At 40.3% G+C, this 24,092-nt stretch overlaps 1 protein-coding gene across 1 annotated transcript; it reads left to right on the forward strand.

Annotated features, from left to right (window-relative positions):
- On the forward strand, positions 1 to 22,926 carry LOC117385031 (NACHT, LRR and PYD domains-containing protein 3-like). Its single transcript, XM_055228674.1, has 17 exons — positions 1 to 101; positions 4,048 to 4,116; positions 5,757 to 5,822; positions 5,899 to 6,012; positions 9,020 to 9,106; positions 9,908 to 9,994; positions 10,685 to 10,771; positions 11,912 to 11,998; positions 12,803 to 12,916; positions 13,566 to 13,620; positions 14,119 to 14,320; positions 15,251 to 15,723; positions 16,942 to 18,233; positions 18,490 to 18,663; positions 19,422 to 19,595; positions 20,128 to 20,171; positions 20,957 to 22,926. The coding sequence occupies exons 1-17, from the start codon at positions 1 to 3 to the stop codon at positions 21,508 to 21,510; spliced, it is 3,780 nt and encodes a 1,259-aa protein (XP_055084649.1). The 3' UTR covers positions 21,511 to 22,926.
- Positions 22,927 to 24,092: the final 1,166 nt, after the last annotated feature.

The raw sequence follows: 24,092 nt of genomic DNA on the forward strand, positions 1-24,092 counted from the left end.
ATGCGCCGTAACACCGCCCGCCTGCGCCTCCACCGAGGCCAAATCGAGCCAAACCGAGCCAACCCAGGCCAAACTGGGCCAAACTCATCAGAACTGCACAGGTGAGTCAAAGCAACAAAATAACTTTGACTCTATAAGTCATTTATAAAGACGGGTTAGACTACTCTTTTCTCTAAGACACAGTTAACACCAATAGATTTAAGACTTTACAAACACTTTTTCAAATTTTGGTGAAGTTTGTAATTTGACGTCCTAGTTGGACTTTTACTTAGCAACAATAATGTTAACAAGGGACAAAACCTGTCTAAATTACACAGTTTAGGAATACTGTTATGCAGTTATGATTGAATTACACAACAGTTATGATTAGACCTATCACAATAAATGACCACACCTTTATTTTGTTAAACCAGTGTTTAAAGTGTCAGAAAACTTCCTTCCTTAAGCATAAATTGTCATTGTATTTTGGATAGACTTGATGTCAGCTGTTGACATAGGCAGACAGACTCCCTGAATTTTTGTACCTTTTGTTTTGTACTTTTCTTCACAACCTGCCACTTAACTGATGTAAAATTATGATGAATATTTACCACCAAGCCAAGACATGATTACAAAATTATAGGTTAAATCTGCCAAATGAGCTTTAAATTGTCATAGCCTACCCCTCGCTTGGCTCCATTTTCACAGTCTAATCCCATCCCCACTCTATACTGACATTATTATTAAGCTTTTTATGTACTTTTGAGCTTGTATGGTGTGTTAACTTCCAAGTCCAGTTTACATAGCCTAACAGTCTGATCTGAGCAGAACCAAATGATAGCCCATCAAGTTAGGTTAAAAGAACTGTATGCGTCCTGCCTCTACAATCCCAACTGAACCTGGTTTGTCAGAGCTTTAACCTGCAGCTAGAGGACACATGCAGGTTTTTCTCATTCTCAGTATATGGACAGGCCATTAGTCATGACACTAGTTTGGCTCTCTATGCCAAAAGAGAGTTCCTTGATTACTCGTGTTGCCGCGTGAGACCCTACAGGAGAGCCCCGTTGAGGTGCTACTGCTGTCAGTGATATCAATATGTTCCAGCTGTGCACACGGATGAGCCATGGTGTGAGTAGAATTAGAAGGTAGATCCGTATTCTGGGAGACATTGGGCTGGTTCATTAGAGTGTCCAAAGCGCCAAATGGAGGAAAAAATCTGTTGCCAGAGATTAGAAATAAGGGTTTTTTATGCAGAAGCTATAACGTGGATGCAGAAAGAGGCAAAACAGCTGGATATTGAGTGAGAGGGGTCTGTGGAGCAAGAAGCTTCCTTGTCTTTATTGCAGTTGGTGTGGACTCTGGACACTGTGGACAAATCAAAGCGCAGTTAAGTGATTTTGAATGCAGCAAAACGATTTCTGAATATGAAGGATGTCACTGGGAAGGACTTGAATGGCACTTTGAGGGAGGGGACAGTGGGTAAAGTGTGAAGTTGAACTGTACTGGGCGTCATTGTAGGGGGTCACATTTCACCGCTATAAAGAGAACTGTAAAATTCCACAAGCTCAAGAACGGTGGAGGGCAGCATTACAAAAAGAAGAAGCTGTCACTATAGTCATTTTTAGTAATACAGTGTTTACTTGAACCCAGCGGCGATAAGAGGCCGAAAGAAAACAGTGCGTGTCAGTGAAAATGTTCATTAAAATGGTTAAATATGAAAACAATCTTTGATAATGAAAGGCAATGCTGCAGTTAGCCTCATATTTTGACATTATTCTTCAGTTAATTTGTAGAAATGAAGACTGATGTGGATTGGCTCACCATCCTGAGAAACATGATTCTGCCAAGTTGCTCACATAAGAGAAATATTGTGCGATGTGAAGCCGTGCGTGTTTACTGTAAATCAGATGTAATTACTATACATTTTTAAGACTGTATATTTGTTTGTATGTACTGTTAATGCAGAGGGACAACAGCACTGTCCAGGTCCTTCGATGTGCTAGGTTTGGTCTGGGCAGCCTGTCCGCCATTTTCTATGCGAGTTCAAGTTCACTGTTATAATAATGAATTACCAATGTCATTTTATTTTTATTTTATACATGTAAGTTGGATTTATATTAAGTGGTGTTTGTTTTTTGTTTTTGTTGTAGGATAAGCCCACTACTGTAGTCTTTAGTTGTTTTATTTCTCTTTAAAGAAAAAGAGAGAGTGGACGAAGTAATAAAGATTTTTTTTTTAAAATTATAATAACTAGTAGTGTGTCTTGAAAATGTGTTGGTGCTGTTCCAAAGTGATTTTCTGTTAAATCCCTCAGTTTTTGTGAACCAGCTTCGTGACAGGTTCCCAGGTCTGAATAACAGTTTGCAACATGCAGGTACAAGATTAAAGTCCAGGTATCCTATCCTGTCCTATCATATTATGGCCTATATCATGTAACAGTATTGGTGAAGTATTAACCTTTATGACGACACTTTCTGCAACAGACAGAGCATTGATGTTTTTCAGACTCTGGTTCAAAGTAGGAGATACTGAGACGAGACTTTAAGACAAGACACCAAGCCGACCAGTGCGCCTATTTGGGGTAAGTCATCTGGTCCTCCTCCTCGAGTCATCTCATAGGACTATTTCAGTTGGGGTCTTGGGTCTTAGGACTGAGTACAGGTCCAGCCTAGACTTTGCTAAAAAAAAGGACCTGATCTCTGTATTTGGGGAAGCTGTATTTTGACCAATGCCAGACAGACAACCTATTCTTCAGTTCTGTTGATGTTTGTGAATAAATGTTCTATGGAAAGTCTAGTAGATTTTTTCCATTAGTCAAGGCTGATTTTTAGGGATGTGATGTTTTGAATGGTTTCTTTATAGGAACAGTTGGAACTAGATCATTTTTTTTAAAGAATTGTCTTTTTAATTTTCAATGCTGAGCCAATTAAAGAAGCAGCACAGAAGCAGAACAGGCGACACGAGTGAGAGCTTTGTGCATAAAAAACACATTTGGCTTCATAATAACAGTTTTACATTATTATTATTATTATTATTGTTGTTGTGCAATGTTTTATTTAGATCACACTCCCACTCTCACTTTGAACTCTTTTAATAAAATTTAAGCCTTGGTTATCCTCTTATGATTGGTTTGTAGATAAAATGAGTTCTCACATTGGCTTCTGTCATATACATAAAAGCATATAAGTAAAAGAGCCAGTCTTTTGAACGGCTCTTTTTAAAGGACCGACACAAAAAGCGGTGCAAGAAACACAAATGTTTAAATAATTTCATATTGTCAACATAAAGCTTTTGTCACTTGTAAACTCCCTCACAATGGGAAGAGTAACCACAACTTTTACTCAAGTAAGAGTACTGTTACTTCAATACAAATATTACTCAATTTCTTTCTGCAATGGGAGTCACGAATTTTGGGGGTCCTGGTGTAAAACATTTGTGAACCTCTGTAAAAGTTCACATATGAGACTTTCTGGACCAAATACAACGAGTAAACAGTCTTATTACATCAGTTCATAGGCCCAACCAGGATATCGGCCAAACCAAGATTTTTTCCATAATGGTCCATGTGTGTATACTAGTCTATGTGTAAATGAGTATCTAGTTCTGATACTAAATACTAGTTGTAGTATCAGATTAGTATCCGATTTTCGAGATTTTTGACAACCAAGCTCAGGTACTGAATAAAGTCAAATTAACCACAAAAGTGCAGAATAGTCACTTAATCAAATTTCTGAAAGACAACATTGAAACTTTCTGTTTTTACTGTTTTGTCATTTTTATTATTATATAAACTCTTTACAAATTTGAATATTTTTTGACAATTCATTGCCAACCTTATATGCTATTTGGTTGGACTAGGATCAGAGCTGGTTATGAAAACAAACCCATGTCCCCTCACCAACACAATACATAAACCTCAGCCATGACTCATAAAACGCACTTTTACAAGACTTTCCCGTAAGGAAATGTGGACCTTTGAAACTGCGTTGCCTCATAACCTTTTGATTACACTTGTAAACAAGCTAAATGAGGAAATGTTATATTGAAAATATGGTTTGTTCTCTGCAGCTGTCTGGACTTCTGGGCTTCTCATTGTGGACACAGTGGAGACATGGAACGTGGCGTACACAGACTCAGGTAAGAGCCAAGATCACAGTTTACACCAAGATTTAGAAACTTGTAATTGAAGGTATTATATTACTCAAAACTGACTCCTGTGAGCTTTAAGCTGTGTGATAATGTTATTACCTCCTCAAAAACAGACCTGGAGTTGTGTTTTGTTTCATTCACATGTTTGATTAACCCTTTATTATTAGTCTGTCTACACCTCCAAAACTCAACATGCTCTGATCCACCTTGTGATGTCATGTAGCCCATTGTTTACATTTAGTTCAATAAAGATTCACAATTCCAGGGCTGAACTTATTCATATAATTCTATTGAAAGTGTATGGAGTTTAAAAACACAGTGGAGCACATCCTGTATTACCACATGACATCACAAGGTGGAAGAGTGCTTTCTAGAGTCACATACAGGGTTTGTGTGTTAAACGTGTGAATGATACAAAACACGACTCCAAGTATGTTTTTGATGAGGAAACATTATAACATACATCAGAAAATAGCTTAATATGGGCCACAATATGTACATTTTAGCCAAAAGTACACTAAAATAAAATAAAATAAAAACAAGCATCCTTGCTGTGAGCGGGCTTGCATCTCCACAAACCTGGCTCTTTTTTGGTCTGGAGGAGGGCCTGCTCTTGCTTGTTTCCATGGAAATGTTCTTCCTTTGGCTATAATTTTCCACAGTATGTGATCAAACACATTTATCTCCATGGAGAATGTTCCAAAGTATGGGTTTAACTTTCTATTTCCATGGCAAAAGACGAAGTTCAAATCTGTCAACTGGACAAATCGTTGTAGGAGTGAAGACGTTTCTCTGCTCATCCAAGACACTTCTTCAGTTCTGGTCAGATTACTGGTGGCCACTGCCTTATATCTATCTGAGGTGGGGCAGGGGGGCTAACCACACTGAAACTGTAAACACGCGCTTTGAGTGCCTTGAAGGTAGAAAAGCACTATAGAAAAATGTGACCATTTACCATTTACCAAACAGCAAAAAAAACTTTGTCTTTTGCTATGGATCAGACCTGGACGACTGAGGGTTTACACAGACATCTTTCTATTTCCATGGAATCACCGTCTCGTCACATACTGAAGAAGTTTTAGATGTCATCTGTGCATGAGTATTTCAGTGATCTCTCTTGGGTCCTATTTGAACCCTCCTTATGTTTAGCACTAGGTGCACTGTGTAACTTTTCTTTACTTTTATAGAGACATATTGCTTTGCCAAGAATGTTCCAAAGTATGGCATTAAAGAGGGGGTATTACATGTCTATGGGGTATTAATTGTAAGACATTTTGAAAAAGTCAAAAAGTCAAAGCATAATATGCCCTCTTTAAACTTAACTACCTCTAAGGAGACTAGAAGGGTGGGAAATTTTTTTTTTAAAAAGGTGTATTAGTGATATAACACTTGCAGTTTCATTAATGTTGGATGGATATGTTCAATGCCATATGACTATTTTACATTCCAAGTAATAATAACATTTCCATGGAGACAAGCAGGTGCAGGACCTCTGTCTAGAAAATCTACATAGTACATCTTTAATTTGAGTGTAATATTTGTACAGCACTGACTAAAGAGACTATATTTTTTTGCAAATGAACTCCACCTATTTTGCATCACTTTGAATCTTGTACTTTTTGTTTTAGAGGCAGAGCCAACTTTGCATCAACAAACAGTAATGAGTCTAAGGACCTTGTTTTAGATTTTAAAAGGTTGGTGACACTTTGAAAACTTGAGCTGACAAAATGGCAGAAGATGAGCTCATGTTTTGTGTACGTTTTTTCCCAGAAACAAGAAGAGAGACAAACGTCCTGTATCTTTGCCAGACTGGGAGTCCGCCATGAGCCACACCTCTGAGGACAGTCGAGAAGATGAGCAAACGGATCCACCATCCCACCAAAAGTAACAAGCTTTGTCGCCTCTGTTTGCATATCTGTTTTTGATTTTTCAAATTGCCTTTGCTGCCAGTAGATAGTGCTCCTAACCCAGTAACAGTGGGTTAGGAGCACTATCCAGTGGCTGTTATTTGGCCCCGCCCACCTGCCTCTAAACGCTACTAAACCACGCTTTCGTTGTGGCAGGACTTCCGGTTAAGCGGTAATCCCATTCATTTAGTTGGAGAATTAGAGAAAAGCTTTACTGCTAAAATCTGATACCAGGTAGGTTGATTTGAGTAAAATTCTGCTGTAATTATTTGTATCTAAATTTAATATAGTGTGGTCTATAGTTTTGATAAAATACTACGCTGTTTTCTGACAGATGGGGGCAGTATTCCTAAAAAAAATATAATTTTTATAACAAATCTCCACAAGGAAAATACACTCTTGGTCATAACAATTTCTATTATTGAAGTCCATTGTCCCTCTATATTTAACCAACCACACAACATCTGTAGGACCATGGTATTTTATGTATTAAAGAGCCTATATTATGTTTTTTTTTAATCTACATTATAATGTGTCCTAGTCTAAAACAGATCTGGAGTTTTGTATTGTTTCATTCACACATGTTTAACACACAAACCCTGCATATTTAGGAGTTCTTCTCTGAAACTGAAAACACTCTGTTTCACCTTGTGATGTCATCAAGTGGTAATATACAGGAAGCACTCTGTGTTTTAAACTCCACACAACTTCACTAAAATCATTTAAATCATTTGCAGTCCTGGAATTGCCGATCTTTGAAGCTACAGCCGCTGTTTTAGCCTCGTTGAAACTTCTTTGCTAAAAATGGCACTTAATGACCTCACAAGGTGTAACAGAGCATTTTGAGCTTTGGAAATGTAGACAAACTTACAATAAACTCAAACATGTGTGAATGAAACAAACACAACTCCAGGTATGTTTTTGAGGAGATAATAATATTCTAACATGACTAAAAGCTCACAAGAGTCAGTTTTGCGTAATATAGGACCTTTAAAGGGTTGCTACTTTGGATGAATAACTCAGAACAATCTATTTTTGTGTCATGTGCAGCCGAAGAGGAGGCTATGGATTTAGGCCCAGGTCTGAGTCAAGTCAGGACTCCAGGGACCTTTGGGTTGAATGAGTACAAAGTGCATTTTTCATTCATATATGCTTTTATTAGCATACATTGTCTGCTTTCTGTCATATAGTTATGGCTGTTGAAAGTCTACGTAGTTTTAGTCCTAGCTTTAGTCATGATTACTTACACGATCAGTCAAAAGTTTGGACACACTTTTCCATTCATTTTTCTTGTTGAGTTCCAAGATCATTTACACTGTAGATTCTCACTGAAGGGATCAAGACACATTTGTAGCAAACTGACAAAAGTACACTTTTTTAAAATAGCCTTTTTATATTTGATTTGAACCCTATGAAGTGAAAAACATTTCAGGAGACTTCATCATGAAGCTCATTGAGAGAAGCCCCAGGGTTTGCAGCTCTGTCAGCAAAGCAAAGGGTGTATACTTTGACCATTTGAATATAAAACAATATTTTATTGAGTTATTTAACTTTTTTCCTTTGCTCCTTAATTTCCAAATCTTGCATTATGTATTTGATGTCTTCTGTCTGGGTGTGTCTAAACTTTTGACTGCAATGTATGTATTTATTTAGTTTTGTTCAGCCAAAATATGACATTAATAAAATATGACTATGGCAAAATGTAGTGGAGGACAGGGCCGGCCCTAGCCTTTGGAGGCCCTAAGCTGTATTTACCCTCGGGGGCCATTGCCACTTCAGAGCCACATATTCATATTTGACAACATTAAGATGTCATCACAACCACTTATAAAAAGACGTCAAATTCTAGAGGCTCACAACCACAAGTATCACAGTATATATAGTATATATTTTGAGTACTCAAAATGAAGTACTTGTTTTACAAAAAGTGGTATCGGTTCATCCCTAAATGAGCATTCACAGAGCATTCAGGAGTCGTTCATAGGTCGCTCTTTCGTTCAACAGATGTAACAGAGGTTTGTGTCATAATCAGTGTTGTTAATGTGACACAGGAGCAGTGACGCTTTAACTTCACTCACATCATCTGATGTTTAGAGACAAAAGGATCAGACACAACCATAAACATACAGTGTAATAAACGGACTCACCTGCTGTCCTTTGTCCCTCTGAGGTGTGTCCTGTCTGTCCTCTGTCCCTCTGAGGTGTGTCCTGCCTGTCCTCTGTCCCTCTGAGGTGTGTCCTGTCTGTCCCTCTGAGGTGTGTCCTGTCTGTCCTCTGTCACTCTGCGGTGTGTCTTGTCTGTCCTTTGTCCCTCTGAGGTGTGGCCTGTCTGTACTCTGTCCCTCTGAGGTGTGTCCTGTCTGTCCTCTGTCTCTCTGCGGTGTGTCCTGCCTGTCCTCTGTCCCTCTGAGGTGTGTCCTGTTTGCAGAATTACACAGGTCCAGCTTCACTGTTTTATCTGCAGGTCCACTGGTGTAAAATGGGACATATTTCGAGTCTTCTCAGAAAAGTCCTTCTTATCCCAAAACGATCTTCCTCTGGGGCTCTTCATACATTGTCCTGTACTTTAGATAAACTGAACCTCAGTAACTTTTAAGTGTTTTAGTTTGTAAAAGTTTGCGTTCCCAGAGTGCACCTGGAGGGGAGGGGTCCTTCACACAGGTGTAAATATGTAACACCACACCACGGTCCGATTCAAAAAATGTAGACACAATGTAGACAATGTAGCACATATCTAGTTACTGGAAATAAAACACGTCTAATTGTTTAAGAGGGATATGTAGTCTAGTATAAACACCCGAGTGCCATTTAGTTTTCACAAAAAAACTTTCCAATCATTATTTTCAATATACATATATGGGCTCTTGGGGGCCCTCTGGTGGCCTTGGGGCCTGCTTATAGGCTGGGCCATTCCTGGTGGAGGAGATGAGCACTGGCCTTTAATAAAATCCCTCTCCATTCTGCACTGTGATTTTTGTTCTCAGCTCGACACCAGAGGACTCCAGATCTGGACCCAACTATCAGTCTCTGAGAAGTGTGGACTCCAGGGAGCAGTGGGTGGAGTTTAAAGAGTGAGGACTTTGTTAGATGTTTAGTCATCTGTGTTCAATTTGTCCAGAAATTTCAATTGAAGTTTAGTCCAGATTCAGTCAAATAATTCTTTTAAGTTTTAGTCTAAATCCAGAATAGTATTAATCAACTAGAAAATATAGTTACCATTATTGCATTGTACATGTACACATGGATCCTTACGATATTTGTAAGATCACAAACTCAGGAGAATCCATCTTGAGATACTCTCGCTGTAAGGTACAAATTGGCCCAGCTGCTGTAGGACCAATGACAGAGCAGGATTGATGTTTTTTGCGAAGCCGAAGTTGAAGCGCCCAAGAGAAACACACTCTCTCTACTGTACTTGTTTTGATCACTCTTTTGCACCCTTGCATTTCTTGACAAGGTACACTAAGTGAAAACCATTTCAGGGACATCATCATGAGACCCACTGAGAGAAGATGAGATATTTACAGTGCTGTTAGCAAAGCAAAGGGTGGCTACTTTGAGGAATCTGAATCTGAAATATAGAAATAGTTTAGTTTAGTGGATTTATTTTACTGTTTACTGTTTTACTTTTAATGTTACTCAACTGTCTTCCATATGTATATAAAATTTAGTAGTACGTAGTAAAGTAGTACACATAAAGAAAAATGAATACATAAATGAGTAGATGTGTCCAAACGTTGGACTTGTAGTGTACTTATTTTGCTTTGTAGTGTACTTATATATGACTATGGCAAAAATGTTGTAGTGGAGGAGATGAGCACTGGCCTTTAATAAAATCCCTCTCCATTCTGCACTGTGCTTTTTGTTCTCAGCGCGACACGAGAGGACTCCAGATCTGGACCCAACTATCAGTCTCTGAGAAGTGTGGACTCCAGGGAGCAGTGGGTGGAGTTTAAAGAGTGAGGACTTTGTTTACATGTCCGTGGTCATCTGCGTTCATTTTGGCCAGAAATTTCAATTGAGGTTTAGTCCAGATTCAGTCAAACAATTCTTTGAAGTTTTAGCCTAAATACTCCCGCCTTAAGGTACAAATTGGCCCAGCTGCTGTAGGACCAATGGCAGCAGGATTGATGTTTTTTAGGAAGCCAAAGGTGAAGCGCCCAAGAGAAACACACTCTCTACTGTACTTGTTTTGATCACTCTTTTGCACTCTTGCATTTCTTGACAAGGTACACTAAGTGAAAACCATTTCAGGGACTTCATCATGAGACCCACTGAGAGAAGGCCGTGCATTTACAGTGCTGTTAGCAAAGCAAAGGGTGGCTACTTTGAGGAAAAATAAAAAATATAAAAATAATATTTAGTGAATTTATTTAACTTTTTTTCTTTGCTATATAATTCCACACATCTTGTGTCATATATTTAATGTCTTTCGTATGTATACAAAATGTAGTCGTACATAGTAAAGTAGTAAAAATAAATAAGTAGATGTGTCCAAATGTTGGACTTGTAGTGTACTTATTTTGGTTTTAGTTCCAAAAATATGACTTGATAAAATATGATTATGGCAAAAATGTTGTAGTGGAGGAGATGAGCACTGGCCTTTAATAAAATCCCTCTCCATTCTGCACTGTGCTTTTTGTTCTCAGCTCGACACGAGAGGACTCCAGATCTGGACCCAACTATCAGTCTCTGAGAAGTGTGGACTCCAGGGAGCAGTGGGTGGAGTTTAAAGAGTGAGGACTTTGTTTACATGTCTGTGGTCATCTGTGTTCATTTTGACCAGAAATTTCAATTGAGTTTTCAATCCAGATTCAGTCAAATAATTCTTTTAAGTTTTAATCTAAATCCAGAATAGTTTTAATCAGCTAGAAAATATAGTTTTCTTTGTAACATTTAACCATTATTGCATTGTACATGTACACATGGATCCTCACGATATTTGTAAAATCACAAACTGTCAGGGCGACAGTGGCTCAGTGGTTAGAGTGTTGGTCCCCCAACCTGAAGGTCGGAGGTCTGTCATTGTGTCCTTAGGCACCCACATTGTCAAGTATGAAAATGGTGTGTGCGCGAATGATAGGTGGTGGTCGGAGAGGCCGATGGCGCAGATTGGCAGCCTTGCTTCCGTCAGTCTGCCCCAGGGCAACTGTGGCTACAATAGTAGCTTACCATCACCAAGTGTGGAAATGAATGAATAATGACTATAGTGTAGCGCTTTGAGAGACTTTGAAAAGCGCATTACAAGTGTAAGCCATTATTATTATTATTATTAAACTCAGGAGAATCCATCTTGAGATACTCTCGCTGTAAGGTACAAATTGGCCCAGCTGCTGTAGGACCAATGACGGAGCAGGATTGATGTTTTTTGGGAAGCCGAAGGTGAAGCGCCCAAGAGAAACACACTCTCTCTACTGTACTTGTTTTGATCACTCTTTTGCACCCTTGCATTTCTTGACAAGGTACACTAAGTGAAAACCATTTCAGGGACATCATCATGAGACCCACTGAGAGAAGGCCGCGCATTTACAGTGCTGTTAGCAAAGCAAAGGGTGGCTACTTTGAGGAATCTGAATCTAAAATATAAAAATAATATTTAGTGAATTTATTTTACTTTATTTTACTCTTATATTACTGTCTTCTGTATGTATATAAAATGTAGAAGTACATAGTAAAGTAGTACACATAAAGAAAAATGAATAAATAAATGCGTAGATGTGTCCAAATGTTGGACTTGTAGTGTACTTATTTTGCTTTTAGTTACCAAAAATATGACTTGATAAAATATGATTATGGCAAAATGTTGTAGTGGAGGAGATGAGCACTGGCCTTTAATAAAATCCCTCTCCATTCTGCACTGTGCTTTTTGTTCTCAGCGCGACACCAGAGGACTCCAGATCTGGACCCAACTATCAGTCTCTGAGAAGTGTGGACTCCAGGGAGCAGTGGGTGGAGTTTAAAGAGTGAGGACTTTGTTAGATGTTTAGTCATCTGTGTTAATGTAGAAATAAACTATGTATGTGGTGTTTTAATAGCATTATCTACTGCCCCTAGTCATTTTTGACAGTTTTTCTTGGCAAACTAGGTAAAGGCATTGCTGTAAATTGCAGTTTTCTGGTCAGAAATATCTAAATCTAAGTGTGTGCTACCTTTAGTGGCCATTGTGATTTTAAGTAGCTGATGATATCACACAGAACTACTCTGATTACAGCCAGGTGTTTCTGGTTATAAACACCTGGCTGCAGGAACGGAGTTTGAACCTGTTAGACCAATCACACTGTTCCTTATACCCGCAGACCCCACCTCTCCTCCTCCCTCTCATCTTTAGTCCTTCAGGTACTACTGCGTTTAGTCCATCCATCCATCCATTTTCTTCCGCTTATCCAGGGCCGGGTCATGGGGGCAGCAGTCTAAGCAGGGACTCCCAAACTTCCCTCACCCCAGACACGTCCTCCAGCTCCTCCGGTGGGATCCCAAGGCACGCTTAGTTCCACTTTAATTTTTATTTTATTTTTTTTTAATCAATCAAAATGCCCTTTAGTTGATTAAACTCATAATAGTTTTGGTCTACCAGAAAGTATATTTTTCATTTTGAATAATTTATGTTTGATGGTCTCCAGACCTCGGCTCAGCTTTGAGTCACTGAGAAGTCAAGACTCCAGGGACCTTTGGGTTGATTTTAAAAAGTGAATACTGTAGATGTTTGTTAGGCATGCCATACTATCATCATTACTATTCATTCTGCACCGTCTTTTCTGTTCCTACAGACCGAGTTCAGAGGAGTCGAAGCCTGGGCTCCGTCATTTTCCTGAACCGCAATTTCCCAGAAATAACAAAAACAATATTCGAAATTCCAACCAAAATCCTCAGTCCCCCAAAAAGTAAGTTAACAAATGTAAAGGCAGCCGACATTATGTAACTGTTCTGGAGGAGGGTGTGCAACCTGGCTGTCTCCATGGGGATGTTCTTGCTTTGCCTGTTCCAGAGTATGGCATTAAAATTGCCTTGTCTTTCAGTGCATTTTTGAGCAGTAATAGACAATAGTATAAATGCAAAATATGCATCTATAATGCTGTACTATGGGACATTCCATATCAGAAAGCTCTGTGACACACCCAGCAGCTAGTCTTAAAGCTCTGTGATGCACCCGACAGCTTGCAACTCTTTCTGTGCTATGTATGTCCTGTGTACAAGTTACTATGTGTTGAATTTCTGCTGAACTCAAGCGCTGCGATTGGTTGAACCATAAAAACTATATGAACAAGTGATTAAAAACAACTTAGAAAAGCTAGTTTTGCACAGACATCTCTGCATATGAGCTTATAGTGACTGTTTATTCTCCTAGTAAATACATGAATGCAGAATGAACTGGGTTTGATGCTGGACTATAAAGCAGACTTAAATCAGAGAAGTAGTGCATCTTTGGATATCCTGACACATGCTTTACACTATTGCCTGTATATTTCTTATAAAGAGCACTATTTTGTTTTTGATATAACTTTTTTTTAAAAATAAAAATCTCTTCCACAGTGTCAAGGGTCATGGTGGTCTACAGCACAACAGTGGTCTGGATCACATATTTCAGGTAGCTCTTTTGTACCCAGCATGCATTTGACATATGAGTTTGAATGCATATCTGGCTAGTAGTGAGATACAGTTACTTTCCAAAACAAACAGCACCTGTGTGATTTTGAAGTATTGGTAAATGCACTCTTCCCTCTATAAAAAGTTTATTTGATTAGTGACAAAAGTCACAAGATACAAGATATTTGAATGTATGACTACACATACATGACTACACTACTGTAGTAGTTCTCTTACTTGAGTAAAAGTTTTGATTAAGTCTACAAGTGACAAAAGCTTCATGTTGACAATATTAAATGATTTGAACATTGTTTCTTACACCGCTCCTTCAAATATGATTTAGTTTTTCAAACTTTTTGTTGTCTTTTTTTACTCTTACTTGAGTAATTGGGCTACTCATTTGTACTTGAACTATATTATTTTAGAGTAACAGTAAACTTACTTGAGTACTATTTTTGGCTACTCTACCACCTCACCACCATCAAATGTCCTGCCTCAGATTTTGGAGAAGAAGATCAGTGCATTTATGAGGAACGAGCTGAAGATGTTCTTTGATGTTCTGAGCATGGAGTCGGAGTATTCAATGCACATGATGGAGGGGGATGAGGAGAAGCAGAGGAGCAGTGAGGCCTTCCTGAAGATTACTCGCTTCTTCCTGCTCGAGATGGGTCACGAGGAGCTGGTCCACCGCCTGCAAAACCGTAAACCATGACACTTGAAAACCACACACTTCCCCAACTGCTACTGCTATTTCAACTTAACACATAATTTAAAGGGCCCCATACTATTTACTGATTTATGTCATAATGTTGTTTCCTCATCAGAAACATACATGGAGTTTACTTTTGTTTCAGTCACACAAACCCTGCATATTTAAGGACGGAAAACACTTGGTTCCACCTTGTGATGTCATGTGGTAACACAGAAAGGGCCCCACTGTGTTTTTTTTAAATTCCATACACCTTCACTGGACTTACTTGGAATTGCCTATCTCTACTGTACTAAAGGTAAAAGGCAGTTGTTAACTTGTAAAACTACCAGTATATGACATCACAAGGAACAGAGCATTTTGAACTTTGGAGATGTAGAGAGACTAATAAACCATGTGTGTTTTTTCACACAATAAACACGTGTGAATGAAAGAAAACACAGCTACAGGTCTGTTTTTGAGGCGGTAACAGCATTATAAGATGGCTTAAAGCTCACAGCAATCAATTTAGTGTAATATAGGTCCTACAAGCCTTGTTTCCATTGGTTCACTTTGGAGTAGATCTGCTCTGCTCGGAAGTGTATCCACTGTCTAAAGTGAAGTGGACCCTGGAGGGTACTAGCTCCCAGAGAGACTGCCTGATTACACCCGGGTGTTTCTGATTACAAGCACCTGGCTATAATCTGGACACTCTTGCGTGATGTCACCAAGTACCTGAAATTGCAGTGGCCATTGGAGCCAGGACACGCCCATTCTAATATACCTAGTTAGCTCTAACAGTAGACAATGTTATTCAACACCATATACACACTTTAGTAGCAAAGAAAAGTTGATTTAGTGTTTCGTTCTTCATTTACTTTGAGCTAAAGCTAAGGGTTGTTGTTCTACCTTCAGCCTAACTCTACCTGTTGTCTTTGTTCAGAGATACATTATCCTGAGATTTGTCAGCGCAAACTGAAGTCCAATCTGGAGCGCAGGTATCGGTGCGTGTATGAGGGTGTGGCCAAAGCAGGAACCCCCACCCTCCTGAAGAATATTTACACCGAGCTCCATGTCACAGAAGGTGGGGCCATAGGGGGAGAGGCCAACATGGACCTTAGCCCACACACAAGCCCCACACTGCACAACATCTTCAGAGGCCCCGCCCATCAGCACGAGCCAATCAGGACTGTGGTGACGAAGGGTGTGGCCGGAGTGGGGAAAACCTTGCTGACTCAGAAGTTCTGTCTGGACTGGGCTGAAGGCAAGGCACACCAGGACTTCCAGCTGCTATTACCCTTCACTTTCAGAGAGCTCAATGTGTTCAGAGACGCACAGATCAGCCTGGTGGGACTGGTCCACCACTTCTTCAGTGAGACCAAGAAGACACGTCTCTACAGCTTCAAAAACCTCAAGGTACTGTTGTCATTATGAGGAACAGATTAGACCAGCTGAGCACATACCATAGAAGTTGTGAAAATGGTAGTGAAGCTGAGAATAATCTGTGGCACTAGAAAAGCTTTTAAAAGTCCTTTATTGATACATGGACAGGAATCACTACCATTTTTACGTTGTGGTATGTGTTAAGCAAGCCTACTCTGTTCCTTATCTGTTTTTGGTCTCATCCTTGAAGAGGACCTGTGTTTAATACCTTACAACTTCACATTCTGAAGTCCTTTAGAAGCACTCACCTTATCTTCTGCTTTTTTAACTGTTCAATTTTCATATATCTTTCAATCCATAAATGCACAAAAAGCACTTCTCTCTGCATAAGTATGTCCGTCAGCACTGCCGTGTTCGTTTTGATTTGTTTGGGTGCCCAAACCACAATTCTACCTTGTGATTGGTTTGAACCATTGGTGGCCTGTGCCCAGTCACAACATTGGGAGCCTGACCAGATGGATTCTCATGAACTGAACTGACAAATATCACAACAATTAATTTTGTTGGCCAGGTTAACTTTATACTTTATATTTGTTTGATAGGTTACTCTAGACGTTTCTAGAGTAACCTACCAAACACTTGATGTCACTTGATGAGGTCATTTTTCCATCCATCCATTTTCTTCCGCTTATCCGGGGCTGGGTCGCAGAGGCAGCAATCTAAGCAGGGACTCCCAGACTTCCCTCACCCCGGACACGTCCTCCAGCTCCTCCGGTGGGACCCAAAGGTGTTCCCAGGCCAGCCGAGAGATATACTCCCTCCAGCGTGTCCTGGGTCTTCCCCGGGGCCTCCTCCCCGTGGGACATGCCCGGAACACCTCCCTAGGGAGGTGTCCAGGAGGCATCCTGAGCAGATGCCTGAGCCACCTCAACTGGTTCCTCTCAACGTGTAGGAGCAGCGGCTCTACTCCAGGCTTGTCCCGTGTGACCGAGCTCCTCACCCTATCTCTAAGGGTGCGCCCGGCCACCCTACAGAGGAAACCCATTTCGGCCGCTTGTATCCACGACCTTGTCCTTTCGGTGATTACCCGAACCTCGAGATACTCCTCTGCCTCAAGTGGAGGAGTTCAAGTATCTCCAGGTCATTTATAATAGTTTAAATTATAGATGATATACTCTTATTTTGCATGTCTCCAAAACAACAATTGCAGTATTATACATTTTCCGATTTATCTCCTCCCTTTACTTGCAGGTGCTCTTCATCTTGGACGGTCTGGATGAGAGCCAGATCTCACTGGACTTTAGAAAAACCAAAGCTGTCTCAGACATAGCGGAGCGCGTGTCCATGGATGTGCTCCTGGTCAACCTTCTCCGGGGCAACCTGCTTCCTTCCGCTCAGATCTGGATCACCACACGACCTGCAGCAGCCAATAAGATCCCTGCTGAGTGCATCTCCATGGTGACAGAGGTCACAGGATTCACCAATTCAAAGAAGGATAAATACTTTAGTTTGAAATTTAAAGACCAGACCCAAGCTAGTGCCATCATCTCACACATCAAGGGCACTAGAAGCCTATACATAATGTGCCACCTCCCAATCTTTTGCTGGATACTCTTCACTGTCCTGCTCCATGTGCTGAAGACAGGCACCATAGAGCAGCTACCCCAGACCCTCACCGAGATGTACATTCACTTTCTGGTGGTGCAGACTAAACTCAGGAGCCTCAAATATGACGGCCGCTCTCAGACAGACACTGCCTGGAGGCCAGAGACCAGGAAAATGGTGCGCTCTCTGGGAAAACTGGCCTTTGAGCAGCTGCAGAAAAGGAACCTGATCTTCTACGAGTGTGACCTGAGTGAGTGTGGGCTAGATGCTGAAGCAGCCTCACTGTACTCTGGACTGTTCACACAGGTCTACATGGAGGAGTCGGGACTGTACCAGGACAAGGTCTACTGCTTCATTCATGAAAGTGTGCAGGAGTTTCTGGCTGCTCTCCACGTCCATCAGACCTTTATCAACACTGGAATCAATCTTCTATCTGAGGAAAAAACAATGTCCATACGCTCAATGTTTTTTGGCAGCAGCACAGAGAAGGTCTACCAGACTGCTGTGGACCAGATGTTACAAAGCCCTAATGGACACCTGGACCTGTTCACACGGTTCCTCTTGGGTCTGTCTCTGCCTTCCAACCAGGAACGTCTCAAAGGTTTAGTGAAACACTCTGGCCCTAGCATTAGGTCGCCTCAGAAGACAGCCCAGTATATCACAGAGAGGTTGGAGGAGAGCCTGGATTCGGAGAAGATTGTGAGTCTGTTCTACTGTCTGAACGAGCTGAAGGAGCGTGGCCTGGTGGAGCAGATCCAGGAGCGCCTAAGCTCGGGGAGGCCCATCAGAGAGAGGCTGTCCCAGGCTCAGTGGTCAGCGCTGGTCTTCATCCTGCTCTCCTCCGATCATCTGGAGGTGTTTGACCTGAAGAAGTACTGTGCTTCAGAAGAGGCTCTACTCAACCTGCTGCCGGTGGTCAAGGCCTCCTCCACAGCCCTGTGAGTGTTAGCGTTGTGTGCTATGTGTGCTAAGCATTCAAAAATAAGCATGTGTCTGTGATTGACAGCATTCAATGCTTTGTTGTGATGTTTATGGCTATGTCGGCTCCCATTGGGCAATTATTTCTTTTATGAAGACATTACAGATTAATAATTTCATTTAAAATGTCCAAATTATAACATAATGATCCAATGGTGTCATAGATTATAACAGACAAAAGCACAACATGTTTTGTGAAACCCTGTGTATGGGCAGGCTGAACAGCTGTGACCTGACTGAGAAGAGCTGTGAGGTGCTGTGTATGATGGTCAGCGCTAAGGACTGTGCTCTGACAGAACTGGACCTCAGCTACAATCAGATCCAGGACTCAGGCCTGAAGTACCTGGCCCTGGCCCTCAGGAGCCCCCACTGCAGGCTGCAGCGGCTCAGGTGAAACGCCTCTCAGGCTCTCATAGCTTTTACTGCTTTTGTACCTTTACTAGGTTTTAAAAGTCTTTTAATATTATGCATAATTCAGCTGGTTTAATAACTTATTTGTTAAACCAGCTGAATTATGTTAAATGCTAACACATAACATATTTAGATCACCATGCTACCTTTTATTGTCTTGAAAATGCTCATTTGTCAAAAACAATGTATTAACATGTTTTATAAGTATCACTTTAATTTGTAACACTCTTGAGTCCTTTGTAACACTCTTTAGTCCTTTTGCTCCCCACGCTAAGTAGTCCCCCTTCAGAGCACTATCACAACACAATCAGTGTGCATCCCACTAATGAAACTATTGCACATCGCATCAAGTCAAGTTGTAGTTTATTGTTTTGTCTCTTTCCTACTTTACTATATTTATGGAAGTGTGAGAGAAAAATGAGAAAAAAAGAAAAAAACATGTTAATACATTGCTTTTGGCAAATATATAATTTTCAAAACAGGAAAAGGTAACATGATGATCTATATATGTAATGTGTTAGCAGTTAATACCCCCTCTTTAAAAAAACATACATGAAAATGTAATGTAGTATCACTCTGAGGAGGCAGTGCCAATTCAGTTCTGCATTTTTGAACTGGAACTCAGAGGTTAATTAAATTGCAGTTTACAATGAGCAGGATGTAAAACAATGATTTATGTATGTCATCTATGTATGACTTGTTTGAACCCTTTTGTTTGTTTGCTCCCACATGTGCAGATTGGCAGGCTGTCAGGTGACTGGGGATGGCTGTGTATCTCTGGCCTCAGTTCTGCGCTCACACCAGACCCACCTCACTCTGCTCGACCTGAGCAAAAACCACCCCGGCCCCACCGCAGTCAAACAGTTGTCTGCCCTCCAGGGGGCGCCCCACTCCAGACTGGAGACCCTCATGTATGCATGGATTTTAAACACTATTTTAAACACTTTGATACATGTTTATAGATTTTTAAAGGTCCTATATTATGCAGAATTGACTATTGTGAGCTTTTAGCCATGTTATAATGTTGTTACCTCCTCAAAAACATACCTAGAGTTGTTGTTTCATTCACACTTTTGAGTAACCCTTTATTGATATGGTCTGTCTATATGTCCGAGCTGAAAATGCTCTGTTCCACCTTGTGATGTCATGTAGTGGTAGTTTTCAAAGTAACAGCTACCTTTTATCTTTTGTTCAGTAGAGATTGGCATTTCCAGGCCTGTATTACCACATGTTTGAGAGAAGAACACTAAATATGTAGGGTTTGTGTGAATGAAACAAAACACAACTCGAGGTATGTTTTTGATGAGGAAACAACATTATAACACAGATCAGAAAATAGCATGAATTTTGCCCTGAAAGTGTATGATTGCATACATCTGCACGAAGTGTATACACTGTGGGATATAATTTATTTATGCCATTATGACTATGTCTGTGTTTTAGACTGAGGCCTTCTGGACCCCAGTGGCTGAGACCACTGATCAAATGTAAGTATAAGTTTTGTTAATATATCAAGTATCTGTAAACACTATTTGTGCAAATAGTACAATTGACAGTTACAATTATGTTATTGGCAACACTTAAGATTACAGCCCAAATGTCATGTGCCATTACATGTAAACGATGTCCATGGACACTTGAGTACTACTAGTCACATATTAGGAACTACTGACTAGGTGCAACAAAGGTGTAACAAAGGTGCCACAAAGGAGTAATAGATGTAACAAAAGCAGCAGTAGCTCAGTTGGTAAAGTGCTCGTCATCTGATCCGAAGGCTGGTGGTTGTCGCTCTCAACATAAAAAAAACCCCCAAAAAAACATCACTGGTAGAGCAATCAGATCCACTGACCCACAGGTTGGTGGTGTGATTTCAACTCTCACAGACCCACCTTTCCCCCAGGAGTGTATGAATATGTGTGAGTGGTTCCTTGATGTAAAACTCTTTGAATACCTTGAACATGGAAAAGTGCTATATTAATGTGACCATTTGCCATTAGTAAGAAAGGCGAAAGAGCTGCAATAAAGGTTTAACAAATGTGTAATATATGTAACACAGGTATAACAAAGGTGTAGTAGATGTAACAAAGGTGTGAAAAGGTGTAGTCGATGCACCGTCAGGCCTCTTTTACACCTTTATTACATGAGTTGACCAAACCAAGTGTGTTGTAAAAAGAAACTATACACTACACATACCATTTCACCCTTACAAATGATCCCTGTCCATAGAGAACCAATACCAAGTGCTTTATTATATGTTTGTTGTTGCCATCAGATTTCACTCGGCTCACTTTGGACCCCACCACGGCGTACCCGTACCTCAAGCTCTCTCAGAACTCCACCAAAGCCTCTCACGTGGAGCAGGACCAGGCATACCCAGATCACACAAGCCGCTTCGACAAATGTCCCCAGCTCCTATGCTCTGAGGGGCTGAGCGGGCGCACCTACTGGGAGGTGGAGTGGTCAGGGTCCGTGCTCATCGCCGTATCCTACCGCAGCTTCGCACGTAAAGGTAACATAGCGACCTGTGGCTTTGGCCTAGGCCCGGATTCCTGGTGCTTGAGTTGTTCCAAGGGGACTTACACGGTTACCCACAAGGGCAAGCGCCTGGACCTGCCTTATTCATCATCCTCCAGGGGCCGGGCAGCGGTGTATGTGGACTTTCTGGCTGGAGCTGTGTCGTTCTATGCAGTGTCATTAGAGGAGCTGGTTCACCTCCACACCTTCAAAGGCACCTTCAATGAGCCCCTGGTGCCTGGATTCAGACTGCTCTTCGGCTCCACAGTGAAACTGTGTGACCTGTTGGAAGAGAAGCCGTCCTATGTGTAGAGTTTGGAATTTATCACCATTCTACTGTAACACTTAGCTGTCAGTTTGCTCAAGTCTACAACATAGTTCATCCTGTTTCATTTTGACAAGAAATTAAAATTAGTTATCATTGGCCTTTGATTGAAACTTTTTATTGATGCACTGTGCAACCATCAATAATAACCCTCTAATCCTAAAGGAGACATATTATATCAAAATAGTTATGAGCTTTTAAAGCAGACCTTTCAGAGCTATTAACTGTTATAGTTGTTTCTTCTCATTGACCCTCTGAAGTTGTATTTGGAGTGATTTGTGCATATTCTCTTATTTTCAAGACGTCATTTTACGATCATCTCCTGTTTCCACTGCCACCGCTATACATTGACTGAGCTGTACTTACTTTTATTCTCCAATTTTATTTTCTTAATTGGTGATACATGTAGGACTTGGCGATGTCGCTTGGTCATTTTGGTATAAATTTTTAAAATCCACTGCTTGCTAGTGTGATGTGCTGCTAACCATTGGAGGTGACGACCTATCTCTGTTTGCAGACTCATTGACTTGTACCTGATGCCAGAAATATTACTTTATTCAAACCTTAAAGGTGTACTGATTCACTTTTTGGGTGGAGAGTACTACAGCTACTTGTCTCCATGGAGATGTCATTTCTTTGCTTGGAATGTTCTCCTCTGTGACATTGAACAAATCTATCTAGCTTTTTTTGTGTATTACAGGTGTTTTTATTCAAAATAGGTTACCTCTCCACAGATCTGACCTGTGACTACTAGGATGGTGTTGCTTGGTCATTTTGGTACAAATGAGAAAAAATCCACTGCTTGCTAGCCATCGGAGGTGACGACAGCTTCACAGCTCTTTGTTCTGATGCCGCTCACGGCGGTGGCTTCCATTGGGCACTGCAGTTTTGTAACACAGAAGTCAGTGGACTTATTTCTTTTATTAAATTGTTTAAGATGAATATTGGAATTTCAAATATGCAAATTATAACATAATGATCCGTAGGTTATAACTATACCAGACACAAGCACAATATGTCTTATTTAACCATATCATAATGGTTAAAGAACCATTATATTGCACTATTTTCTGATCTATGTTATAATGTTGTTTCCTCGTCACAAACATACCTGGAGTTGCGTTTTGTTTCATTCACACATGTTTAACACACAAACCCTTATGATGTCATGTGATAATACAGAAAGTGCTCCACTGTGTTTTTAAACTCCATACACCTTCACCACAATGATTTGGATGATTTCACTCCTGGAATTGCCAATCTTTACTGAACTAAAGGTAAAAGGTTTTTGAGCATTTTTCTGGTTTGGGCTCTGTGATGGAAAAGAAATACATTGAGTCCCCAGTCAAATATATTTGAATTGTAAATTGTAGGAATGTACAGTATGTGTTTTTGATACTTGATTGTCTCATCATTACTGTTATATATATATATATATATATATAATCATAACTGACTTTTTGTAGACCTGTCCTAATGCAATGACAAAATAATGTTAAATCTGTTGAGTTTATTTTTGTAACCCATTAAAGCCCCATTGTTTAACATTTCAGTCAATAAATGTATATTCTTTAAATGTTGTTTTATTGCTAAAAATATATATTTGAAAGCATGTTTCCTTACTGCAAACAGGTCTGCTTCTTCACAGAGAGGTCGAAGAGTAGCCAAAAACTGTACTTAAGTAGAAGTACAAAGTAGTGGTCCAAGAAATTACTCAAGTAACAGTGTAAAAATATTACTCAAAATTACTACTCAAGTAAGAGTCACTTGTAAACTCACAAACTTGTAAACTTGTAAACACTTGTAAACTCACAAACAGTAACATACAGTTTTACTCACTATTACTTGTTAAAAAATATTACTCAAGTAGGAGTAAAAGTATGCTAGAAATGTTTAAAAAGTTACTCAAGTACATGTAACCGAGTACTACCCTCCCGATCCATTGACTCGTGCCTGATGCTATAAATATTACTTTATTCAAACCTTAAATGTGCACTGTATAAACTTTTTGGGTGGAGAGTACTACAGCTGCTCGTCTCCATGGAGATGTTATTTCTTTGCTTGGAATGTTCCCCGGAGTGGAACTGGATAAATGTATCTAGCTTTTTTGGGGGGGGTTTGTTTATTACAGGTATTTGTATTCTTCAAAACAGGTCACCTCTCCACAGATATGACCTGTGCCTACTGAGGACTTCTGGATGGTGTTGCTACGTGTTTCACTCTGTTTAGGTAAATACACTTAAAGAGAGGGTATTTTTGCTTAAGCTCAAAAAAACAGATTTTGCATAATACCTCCTCTTTAATGCCATACTGTGGAACATTCTAGCGGGCAAAACATGAAAGTAGACTCAAGTTATGCAGTACAACTTTAATAAAAACAGTGTGTTTGGGAGAGTACTGGAGGCTTGGGAGTACTTTGACTTGAGTTTTCATTAGTCAAGGTGGTGAGGTCAGTCTAACCCCAGCAGCATGCACAGGGGGTTACCGCGGCGACGGGCCTGTGTCTGTGCGGGGCATTCAAGGACCCGTGTCTGTGTGGGGCATTCGAGGACGCCGTCTCCATGGAGAT

This window comes from Periophthalmus magnuspinnatus, chromosome 2, assembly GCF_009829125.3.
Source record: "Periophthalmus magnuspinnatus isolate fPerMag1 chromosome 2, fPerMag1.2.pri, whole genome shotgun sequence".
Classification (NCBI taxonomy): domain Eukaryota; kingdom Metazoa; phylum Chordata; class Actinopteri; order Gobiiformes; family Gobiidae; genus Periophthalmus; species Periophthalmus magnuspinnatus.

Coding starts and splice junctions, on each gene's coding strand:
- LOC117385031 (XM_055228674.1), top strand. CDS start 1: ATGCGCCGTAACACCGCCCGCCTGCGCCTCCACCGAGGCCAAATCGAG. Junction 9,995..10,684: donor CAGTGGGTGGAGTTTAAAGA/GTGAGGACTTTG, acceptor TTTTGTTCTCAG/CTCGACACGAGAGGACTCCA. Junction 12,917..13,565: donor AATCCTCAGTCCCCCAAAAA/GTAAGTTAACAA, acceptor TCTCTTCCACAG/TGTCAAGGGTCATGGTGGTC.